The 12046-nt window shown below is 41.8% G+C and overlaps 1 protein-coding gene across 1 annotated transcript; it reads left to right on the forward strand.

Annotated features, from left to right (window-relative positions):
- Positions 1 to 444: 444 nt before the first annotated feature.
- LOC108892601 (sodium-dependent lysophosphatidylcholine symporter 1-B) lies at positions 445 to 11231 on the forward strand. Its single transcript, XM_018690255.2, has 14 exons — positions 445 to 748; positions 2543 to 2671; positions 3278 to 3402; positions 6456 to 6579; positions 6666 to 6744; positions 6840 to 6991; positions 7096 to 7186; positions 7603 to 7721; positions 7972 to 8055; positions 9527 to 9610; positions 9709 to 9821; positions 9937 to 10080; positions 10352 to 10528; positions 10826 to 11231. Exons 1-14 carry the CDS (start codon positions 665 to 667, stop codon positions 10878 to 10880), a joined length of 1560 nt encoding a protein of 519 aa, XP_018545771.1. The 5' UTR covers positions 445 to 664; the 3' UTR covers positions 10881 to 11231.
- The last annotated feature ends 815 nt before the right edge of the window (positions 11232 to 12046 follow it).

A 12046-nucleotide genomic window follows, 5' to 3' on the forward strand; every position in this document is an offset into this window, starting at 1 on the left:
TGTAAAAACTCAAAGATATCAACACGTTGAATAAGTCTGATTTTAATTATTTCCTCAGATGTTGAAAAATCCCCTTTCTCGCAAAGTCAAGGAAAGTGATTTTAAGAAATTAGGCTACTTTATCCGGATCCACGCCAAAATGTAATGGATTCTTCCCTGGTCCATCCCCGATCCTGTCCTGCTAATCCTGTTCAAGAATAAACAAACTAACAAAAAGATACAGGTGAAAACATAACCTCCCTTACTGGCGGAGGTAACAACCAGTGGGTATCCATTTACTAGCCCAGTTAAAGATGGACTTATAGCTTTTAATGTAGTTTTACGGTTCGTTTTCTCATCACCTGCTGACAAGAATTGTATACCCTAAACGACACTTACTCTGCTGTTCACCTGCTTACTCACCATCAGGACATACACCGGGGACGAACATAATTTTCCGCTGCACTTGAATGGGAGTGGAACACGCGATGTGTGACGTAGTGGCGGTGTAGTAGAATGAATGAGAGAAGAGAAGAGAAGAGAAGAGCGACTGAAGGACACTCAGACACAGCGTTGAACGATACAGTATGTTACTGTGAAGCGGCTTTTTTTCCTTCTAACGCTGAAAAATATTACGGTACCGACAAAGAAAAAAAATATCTCTTCGTCTTTTTCTGAAACCACAATGGCACGAGGAGAGGGAGCCGAGCAGTATGCGGCGAGTTTACTATCAGTCAAGCCTATAAATACAGAAATCAAGACTGTAAAGGTAAGTGCCAGGATGATGTATGTTTCATTTCTGGGGTTACTGAAAACGAAGCGGGGTTCTGTGTTTCTTCTGTTTAGACAGGAGCGTAAAAGGGCGCCTAAATTACGCCTTTGAGCGTTAACTTGTGGTCGCACTTCCTTTATGCACCTCAAACCTCAAACACTCTCCTGACTTTGTCCTCGGGATTTGAATTTCACTCGGTTTGTCTATCTGTCCTCGGGCAGCTGTTGGTGAGGTGGACATACCGGTTTTAAAGGGGCCACATCATAATTTAGAAGAACCCTTCCAAACTGTACAGTCTTATCAAATAGAGCATTATTTAATATGGAGACAGATGTGCTGCAGATACGTGACGTGGTGCTTCAGAGCTGCATGGTGTAATTGGTTTGGAGAGACTAAAATTAAATCTATTCAACAGTGATATTTAGAATGCTTAAAAATATTTAAAACCAAGCTCTAGGAGTGATTATAAAGAGACTCGCATGTGTTTTAAATGAGTCTAGAATCCATAAAGGACTTAAACTGACAGCTGTGTGTCTAACACCACCTAGGTGTTGGTGTTTTATATGAAAACGTGTTACAGCATTGACTTTAAAACAGCATTATCAGATCACTGGGCATTTCAGCTTAAAATCTAAGCATTAATCGCTTCTATATTTTTTTTTTCCTAAGGGATCAATATCATTCCTTTCAGAAAAGTGTCAAATTCTCAACATGTTTCAGCTTCTTTAATGTGACGATTTGAAGCTTTTCTCTGTCAAATATGAAAGTAAATTGAACATATTTTTGTCTGGGATTGATGTTGAATAAAACAAGCTCTCCTGGGCTCCAGGTAATTATAACAGGCAATTTTATAGACGGACTGTTTGATGATGACATTCATTGTACGCTGCAACCCTAAATATGTCTCATTAAATTAGAAAATCCTCTGTGTGTTGCTTGTTGTCCTTGAATCCTGAAACTTTGTGTTGTTTTGACCCCTGAGGCTGTCAGTCCATTTCTGTTACTTTATTCACTGTAGGAATTTCCCTCACCAGTCATCAAATGTTGCTCATGAGCTGCATTCCTTTATTTAGCATTTATTTTTAGTCCCACATGATAATTATGCCAGCGTGGTCCTGGTATGCTGACAAATGAGAATGTTATTAATTCCTGATTCGTGATTTGCTCCCGATGTGAGGTGATGCTGCTTCTGTGTCTGTGGCAGATGTGAATCAGGATCTACAAACCTCCCTCCTTGCTGACATCATCCGACAATTACGGGTGATTGGCTGTGGATGCTGACTGTTGGCTAGTCAGCATGAAATGTCATACTACCTCCAACATCCTATTGCGAGAGCCAATGACTGCGCGGAGTGTCTATGATGCTGAGAGCATGTGTGAACTACAGTAACCCCATAGTTTCACACCACTTGGTGACTGTAGCGTACAGGCCCACGCTGCATCGCCACTCTAATCTATCTCTAATCTGACATTCTGAGCAGTGGGGTGAGGGAAGTTAGCCAATCTCAGTCCCTCACAGCAACACGTTATTTAACACGGCTTCAGTTTTGCCAAGAGTTTTGGATGGATGAGAATAGTTGAAACAGAAAACAGGAATTAAAATAACCCCAGAGTACAGAACAGAGCTTTAGATAATGATCACGATCCATACCACTGTCCAAGTCACATCACCTTGATTTATAACTCCTCTAAGAATTTGAGCTTTTCATTATTTGCAGTTTTACAATTACAAGTCCAAACTAACAGGATCACATATCTCTGCTGTCCTCCCCTCTTCTTCTCCTCCTCCAGCCAAAGGACCAGAGGAATCGTCTGTCTGTGTGCAGCAAACTATGCTACGCTATTGGTGGAGCTCCCTACCAGATCACAGGCAGTGCTCTGGGCTTCTTCCTCCAGATCTACCTGCTGGATGTGGCTCAGGTGATTGACAAGAGCTACACCGTCAAATCACTCTTTTTGGCCTCATTTGTTGCACTAGAAAAACACATTTTTCCTTGCTTAAATCTTTGCAAGATTACCTAAAGTGACCTATAAAATGCCCTTTGTATTCACTATTAGGATACAAGTTGCAAACTCATTCTCTTATCTTTGCATTTTTCCAGTAGCTACAAACACTGGTTAGCTTTAAGGCCATAGCTTGTGTTCACTGCTCTCAGCCTAGTATCAGTTTAACAGTCTTTATCCTGCAGTAGTCGGTCAAGCGCATTAACCTGAACCCCTGCCACTTTGCTTTGTTGCTCAATTAGCAAATTAGACTTTTCCACTGTACACAGTAGGACCTTAAATAAAGGCTATTCAGCTCAAGGGGTGAGATCATTACAGTGGTTTTGAATGCCACTTTGTTCTTAAACAAGCTGTTGGACTCTGAGCAGTCACACAGCCTCAAAATGTCTCCATAAGCTCATTGATGTCCCGGCTCTTTTGAACCATTCACAGCATCTATTCATCAGGACTATATGAGGTAGTATTTGGAATCCTCTTTGTTTTGGGTTCATGCCTCACTCTTTTTCCATGTCCTCCCTTTAGCTGGATCCCTTCTATGCTTCCATAATCCTGTTCGTGGGCCGGGCCTGGGACGCTATCACAGACCCAACAGTGGGCTTCCTGGTGAGCCGGAGTAGGTGGACCCGCATTGGCCGTATGATGCCCTGGTAGGTGTCTGATCCTCGCAGCAGCACATGCATTTCAGAGGCAGGTTTGCTTAAAGCAAAGAGGAAATTGAGTGATATTAAGGAACTATGGAAAATATCTACATAGCGCATTGAGTGAGGTGAGAAGTGTGACAAAAATGTACTGACAAAAAGCAGCTCACAAGCTGTTATTGGTAACCATGGCAACAAGGTTGAAATGGCTACTGAAGAAGAACAATTGTATGAAACAGTGTATGTAATGTGTACATCTCCAGTATTTATGATAACTGTTAAAACTACAATAATAACCTTTATAATGCACAAACAGAAGGAGAAAGCAGAAGCACATTTTACTCTGAATTCCACTGTCACTTGTTTGTGGATGCAGAAGTGTGTGGTTCACTTTTTGAAGGGACCTGGCTCTGTGAAAACTCAATTAAACAGCTGGAAGAGCTTTAAGGCACATAGCTAAATAGGTACCAGAGGGACTTGAGAATTTAGCCATGTGTACTGAGAGCAAACTTTAAAGGTGCCTTGTGGTGTCTTCTTGTAGGCAAAGAAAACATTCAGTGTTACTCACGCTGCTGTTTGTATCCTTTAGGCTTATGTCAAGCGTGTTTATTTGTACATAAGAAATTGAAATTGTTGTTGTTGACATTGCTGGTTATCATGTTAATTTGGGTATATAACCTCATCTCACCTCATGTCACTGTCACATGCTTTTGCATGTCCAACCTCATTGGTACACACAAACTATTTGCATACTTACTATATCTGTTTCGATCAAATGTATTGGAGGTTAAAAACAGAACAAACAAAACAGGGGCTGACTCATGAAAACATTGCTCTTTAGCATTAGTAGTGGTCAGAAACTCCACAGGGTGCCTTTAACTTCATGTACCCGTACTTGAAGGTACTGATAATATAAAATAAATGTGATATTCTATGTGCTATATATAAAATAAACAGATGTGAATGTCTGGTTTTGGCTAACCTGGCGCATTAAATACATGATGAATCCAAATATTTAGTCACACTAATGTAAAAATTGAGGCAATTACAGCAATAAAGTTTTGATTATTTTATTTATCTACAAAGATATTAAGAGAGAGAATTACCAAAGATTATAATTTCCTATCTTCTCCATCTGCTGTACATGTGCCAGCCTTGAGATACAGCTGTCAAGGGTATCCCTACCTCTTGCTAAATGCCTGCAGGGTTTGGCCTCCGCTTCCTGAATGGGCTAGATATGTTTCAATATATTTTTAGGATCAACATGAAGCAAGAAAAATTGCAGGCTGTAAAACTGTAAAATTCAAACCATCTGCTTTAGAGCATAAAAAACAAATTTATACAACCAAGATAACATGGCCATGTAATAGGGACAGCTGGGCTCACTGAGGAAGTCACTTTGTAAAGAGAGATGACCTTGACATTCTGCTCGTAGAGTAAAATAGATGCAGCTCCGTTCATACATATGCATGTATGAAAAGGGAAGAAGACTATGAAACGTGGCAGTTACAATGTTCTGAGAATCTCTGGTTCAATAACCCGCATCAGGCATTATTTCTCTCACATGATGTCACAGTGATATTCTGAGCATCGTGGGTATAATGCCGGCTGTGCATGAGAGGTGCACGTTGTGGGTTGGGGGAGGGGAATCTACCGGCTTCTGCTGCGATTGGTCAAGCCCACAACACACCATCATTCAAATGAATAGGGGTGTGTCCATCTTTGTGTGTGTGTGTGTGTGTGTGTGTGTGTGTGTGTTTGATTTCCTAAACTGTTTGGGAGGGGTTTTGGAAGAAGCAGAGAGAGGTTACCATGGGTCAAGAGACATGCTCAGTTGAAACACTGGAGGTCATTGTTAAAAATGGCAACACAAACATGATCCTCTGTGGCTTGTGTAGCGTTTCAAACTGAAGTGAAAAGACAACGAGTCAGATTAGAACACACAGATGTCTTTTAATGTCATCACCTATCCTTTCAGTGTGTGCTGAAAAAACATTTCACATCAAGATATTAACAATTTTTTTTTTGTCAGTGTGTGCACTTTTTAACTTAATTTAGTGAATGTACCTCAAGGTCATTCTTGTGCCTTACTGACTTCAACACTGTGTCCCGTGTTCAGCCAGCCATGTCAGTGTGTAAGGAACAGTCATGGCCTGGCCTTGTATTTCCAGATAAATTAGCTCTCATTAACTTCATTTCCTCAGACACTGGACGAAATCAGGAGGTGCTTTCTTCTAATTTCCCCACGTGTCACACCAGAAGGGTGGAGGGGGGAGGGAGTTTCATATGACCCTGTGTGTGCTGAAGTGCCACGTACGATAAAGAAATATTTCTGTGTGTTTAGTCATATGGCCCCCAGGGACAGTAAGCATTTATCCCTCTTGTATGGTAGCTGAAAAAAGAAAAAGTGGAGGCAAAAACATTGATTTAGATGTTAGACTGCATTCATTGTCAATTAATCTTCCAGCTGTTTTTTAAAATTAATTATTTGGTTCATAAAATTTCATGAAAGAATAAAGATTACAGTTTCCCAGAGGCCAAAATTACAGCTCTAAATTCAAAAATATTCAGTTTCCTGTTTTTGTAAAAGAAAAAACAGCTGGATTAGCTGGACTGTGGTCTGTTTAAAAAACAAGTTTCTGAAATGGCATCAGCCTCTCTGGAATGAGCCCTGGCACTGAGGTCAGCTGGAGGGCATGCAAAGAGACTGAGAGTGGTGGTGGGGGGGGGGGGGGGCAGAGTGGCTTCGTCGTCGGGTCAGCCCAGACTGAACCCTTTCTTTGCACACACAAGCTCCAACAAGGCAGGATTAGGGGGATTATTCACAAAACAGCAGGGTGAGAGTAGAAAAGAAGTGACTACAAGGGAGGAAAAATGAACAGTGGGGTTTAAAGTACAGTAGCAGATGGCAGAATTCATTAAACACACTCTTTAGTGGCAGGAACCAGCAATCTGGACATTTAATATTTCAAGCCTAACAGCATAGAATGAATCTCAAAATAAAGGCAATATCTTTTCTTGGTTTTGTCTCCTAAACACCCTCTACCTCTTCTTCTTCCCAGGATCCTTATCTCTACCCCATTTGCGGTGCTGACTTACTTCCTAATCTGGTACGTGCCGCCATTTGAGCAACGGAACGTCATCTGGTACCTGGTGTTTTACTGCCTCTTCCAGTCAATGCAGACGGTTAGTACTTCATGTTGACCAGCTCCCTGCTGCTTTGTTTTGCGTCTTTGCTCCTTATCTAACTGTGTGTTTGTGGATGTTTACAGTGCTTCCATGTGCCGTACTCAGCCCTCACCATGTTCATCAGCAGCGAGCAGAAGGAGAGGGATTCTGCCACCGCCTATCGTACGTAACTCCCCCCCCGGCCTCCATCTGATCCAAAGGTTTTACACGTGTGTTAAAGTTCATGCTCTGACTCACCACTCCTGTGTTGTTCTCAGGTATGATGGTGGAGGTGCTGGGCACAGTGCTGGGCACTGCAATCCAGGGACAGATCGTGGGTGGTGCTCCACACTGTCAAACTAAGCCTGATGTCCCCAGCAACATCAACTCATCCATAAACAGCACGTCCAGTGTTTCACTGGAGGAGACGGTGAGAGTTTTGAGTTGTCCAGATAAATGATGATATTTACAACTATTTGATACAGTGTCTATGTGAGTGTTAGTCCAAGCTAATGGTGTCTTTTCTGTCCTCAGAAACAAGCTTACCTAATTGCTTCAGGGGTCATCTGCGTCATCTACATCCTTTGTGCTGCAGTCTTGTTTTTGGGTGTTAAGGAGCGAAAAGGTATGTATCCACGACAGAACAAGAGAAGTTGTCATTTGCTTGTCTTCACAAATCTGATGACTTGATTTGACAAAATCAACCTCAAACCTGAACCTGATGTTGGACTTGAACATCAGTTATTCAAGAGTGCACTTGGACTTATGCTAGAAAAAAAATGCACAGGGGAATTAAGTCTACATTTTCCTGACACCTCGGATACTTTGAATCAGTCGGACAGCAGACAATCAGGTTGCATGGGCTGGAGAGAAAGGTGTTTGTCAGTTCAGCCCAGCCCTGCACAACATGCAAAACGTTCATTTCTGCAAATACAAATGCTTGAAAATGTGACAGGAAAAACACACCAAGGCATGTCTGACCAGCAGAGATTTTCAGGTGGATTAATACTTTGCTTTCTTCTCCTCGGTGTTGTATTGTAGAGAGCGGACATAAAAAATCAGACCCCCTCACCTTTCGTCAAGGCCTGTGGTTGGTGATGAGCCACGGACCATACGTCAGACTGGTCATCGGCTTCCTCTTCACCTCTCTGGCCTTCATGGTAATGCCGTGTTTCATTATCGGTCTTGTGTTTGATGTAGAAGTTATTTTGAATTAAGAGGAAGAAGTCATATTAAAAAGAACATTTCAACATTTTGGGAAATCAAAAGGTTGATACCACTGCCTGTAGGGTAAAAATAAAGCTGGACTAGAAATGGGCAAATGAAAGATGAAAAAATATTCCAAAATTTTGAACTATCCCTTTAACTGTAGTTTGCTTAAAGATGACGCCTCCTCATTTCTTTTTACAGCTACTGGAGGGAAACTTTGCCCTTTTCATCACCTACGCTCTTGGGCACAGGAACGACTACCAGAATATTCTCCTGGTCATCATGGTGAGTGTTTCCATTTTCCACCGAAGGACTCTTCACCTCCTTATAAAAGCCCTAATCAGAATGAGATCTAGAGGACATCAGGAGGCAGCAGAAAACCTGCCTTGGCTGTCCTTGTGGCATAGATCAAGCTCCCAGTGTTTGTGGGGTTACTCTGAGGCCATTCACGTGGGGAGATGCGTGGCTCTGGGGCTGAAAAGGCAGATTTTCAGGGTGAGAGGAGGTGTTGTTTGGGCTCCTGGGAACCTGTCTCCCAGTCTCACAGTTGCTTGCCGTTAAGCAGGACATCGAGGGAGAGACAGGCGCACAGTGGAGCTTTTGTTGCCAGGGCAATCCTTCATTGCCACCATGGGAACTGCAACCATTGGTTGCCCCTTCCTTTCCATTCTCCTGCTTTCTGCTCAAGTCTCTTTCCCACTGATAAGAGTTGAAAACAGTTCTGGCACCATGCATCATATTTGGATCAGTGGGAGTAGAGGGGAAGAATAGAAATATTTACTCACAGTTGATAAGATTGCTGAGTTTTCAGAAACGGCCTTGTTCTTGTGTGGTCATTTAACACTGGTTGTCCAAGTGTGGCCAAAAGGTCAAAGGTTGCCTTCCTGGCCCCCCGCTCAAAAAAGCATATTGTAGCTTTGTCCCTTGACCTCGTCTTCCAGTGGGCACTTTATTCTGTCTGGTCCCCACATTTCCCACAACCCTCAATGACTGGTTTCAGTGGAGAATAATTTTCTTTTCAGGATAATCATTAACCATTTGGTTAATATTCATTGTAACAAATAAATGTTCAGTTATGATTTAGGGAACTTCTATTGTGCTCAGAGCTGCAGCCAGGATTTTAGATATACTTAAGTCTTCTAGCTCTACAAGTCCTGCATGCAACTTATTTTTAAATAAGCATGGAAGTCAGGCCCCTTTAAACAAAGTTGACAGTATGTTGTACATCTTTGACCATTTTCTTCCAACCACATATATAAGACTATACATACCACAAGATATAACGTGACTCACGCTAAGACCTAAATTTCAAACTAAAAGTTGATTTTAGTACTTGAAAAATACAAAATACAAAACACAGAGGATGTGAGCAGAGTGTCCTCAGTGCTTGCTAAAGCCCTTATTTTGCCTTGACCATAACAATTCAAGTGACACAAGGGGTAAACTTCTCCTTGACTCAAGGTTTCAAGGTTTTCTCCCACATACAAAGTATATGTTAGACATATTTTAATTGGCAGCAATGTTGAAGTACACTCAAATCTAGGTCAAAAAGCTACATATTCATATTGCTTTAAGAACTTCACGTCTCTACCCTGTGGCTGTTTTGAAAACAGAGATACAAATGCTTTTTCTTTGTGCCACTGTAAATTATCCATTAAAGTAATCCATTGGTAGCCCTAAGGATAGTAGCCTGTGTGCATGTCATAATATTTAATGGAGTGACAATACTGATATTTCAGTGTCACATTTTTTCTAGCTATCTGGGACTCTGACCATCCCGTGGTGGCAGTGGGTTCTGACCCGGTTTGGGAAGAAGACAGCATCCTACTTTGGCATCTCGGTAATAAAAACCTGCCTGTTCTTGGTACAACAAAGGAATTCATTCAAAGAAAATGCATCATAATGAAATTACTGACATCCCTTTGTCTCTTTCTACAGTGGGCAATACCCTTCATGATCCTAATCGTCTCCATCGAGAGCAACCTCATCATTTCTTACTTGGTTTCAGTGGCGGCAGGTGTGAGTGTGGGGGCAGCTTTCCTCCTGCCGTGGTAAGCAGATATTTATTCACAGAACCCCTCCCTAGATCTAAATACAGATGTTCCACTTGTAGATTTTTAGCAATTGTACCTTGAGTTTCCTTCTAAGTGTTGTTTGTCTGTTCAGGTCGATGCTTCCCGATGTAGTGGATGACTTCAAGGTTAAGAACCCTAAGATCCACGGTCATGAAGCCCTCTTCTATTCCTTCTATGTATTCTTCATCAAGTTTGCCTCTGGGATATCCCTGGGTATCTCTACTCTCAGTTTGAAGTGAGTTAATTGATCCATTTTTAGTTATTAGAACTTCTGTAATTATTCTCACGTAGCTTTGTGTTTTCATCCTCACTGTCATCCTTAAAACTTTCTCAGCTCATGTCTGCACAGCTGTGATCTGTGACATTATATGAGATTAGCTCCTCATTACAGCTCATCAGTCCAGTGGTCATGTGGTCAACAATCACATAATCCTTCAACTAAATATCTTGACAAACTGTACTCACATCAGCTCAACTTTTCTCCCTCTTTCTGCATTTTTTTGCAGATTTGCCGGCTATGTGACTGGGGAGTGCTCACAACCCAAAGCGGTCAGTTTAACCCTGAAGGTGCTGGTGTCTCCAGTGCCTGTGTGTCTTATTATTGTGGGACTGTTGATATTGAAGACCTACCCTATTGATGAAGAAAAGAGGCAAGACAACCAAAAGCTGCTGCAGGAAATCCTGTAAGTGAGGAGTTAAAGTCACACAGAAGCACATGCACATTCAACACAAAAGGCTTTACTTGATCCAGGATAGCTAAACAAGGGTATTGTTGTGCTGCAGGAGTTGTGCATGACCACAGTAAACAAACCAGTGAGATGCTCAGTTCAGCCTCTGTCTAAATAGCTGAGCTAAATTAAAATGAAATTCTCAACTAAACTTTGTTCTGCCTTGTCATTCGCATGTACCATGCACCCTTGTCTGTGCAAGCCAAAACTTTTGTGTCTGACTCTTGGCTGTTTTCCCCCTCCTTTAAACAGGGACTCTGAAACAGATTCTGAGTCAGAAACTTCAGCGCTCGGGAGCAACGTGTAACGGCCAACCATCACCACTGGTTTACACAGTTTGCACAGACTGTCGAGGGACATGACCACCAACCATCTGGACTAACAGAGAAGAGACCGCAGACACCACTGCTGCCCACACACCATCGCTGTGTTGATGGTCTCCCTCCAGTGGATCGCAAAGGTTTACATCGCCCCCAAGTGGCCAGATGATGTCATCTCATGTGTGAATCAAGTATTTTCTGTTGTCCTTTATCTCCAGCTGTGTCCCAGTGAAACTGCATTTACTAAAACTAAAAAAACCTACACAACATACAAATCTCCACAGTGTATTGTTTTGGCAGTTAATGTAGAGCCAAAGTCCTTGGTCACTTGTTCCAAGTTCTTGGAACACAGGTTTTCCTTCCTCGTTTAGCCGAAACACAACACTGGGTTCTGTCCATATTTTACCCTGTAAGGGTCTTTACCACTGAACTGGTCAGAAAAATCTGATCCCTTCATCACTTTAACAAAGATAAAATGCATTTTCTGTCAACATTCAGCAACTATAGCTCCTGTAAGTGCATGGCTAAGGCTCAAGGGAGCTGTAGTCTTTTTAATTTTCATCAACAAAGAGAAGTATTTTTCCAAAGATGTATCACTTCACTGTTTACTGAGATGGTCCTCTAGCTGTCTGCAATGTCATTTATCTTGACTAGTTGTAAGTAGCTTCCTCATTTCATTTGTGCATTGCATTGTGGGACAGTAGTACGCCTCTAGTTCCCTTTTTGTCACACCTCCAGTGTGGCTGCACTACATCTTTGAGACCTGGTTAGAAAAGTTTGGAATTGGGAAGCTGCTTGTGATTTTGTGGTATTGTTTATGAAGTATTTATTCGCTGGTTTACAAGACCTTCCGACCTTCACTCATGCAGACTTGAGTGTGATGTTACCTCTGATGTTTACCATGCCTGAGGTCAGCTCTAACTTTCCATTCAGACGGTGCTCTGAAGGAATTATATAATATCAGCCCTTATTTATAAAGGGCATACCAGCACTATTCCACTAACTGGAGTTGTATGAAGCTGTGGTACAATTTCTACTTGTCTGGATGTTGTTGTTTTAGATCATTACATCAAGGCAAAAACTTAAACTGTACTTGAATCTTATGAAGGGGAGAAGGCACCTTATGATATGAAGTACTTTATGTAGATTATGT

The sequence above is a fragment of the Lates calcarifer genome, linkage group LG19 (genome assembly GCF_001640805.2).
Source record: "Lates calcarifer isolate ASB-BC8 linkage group LG19, TLL_Latcal_v3, whole genome shotgun sequence".
Lineage (NCBI taxonomy): Eukaryota > Metazoa > Chordata > Actinopteri > Centropomidae > Lates > Lates calcarifer.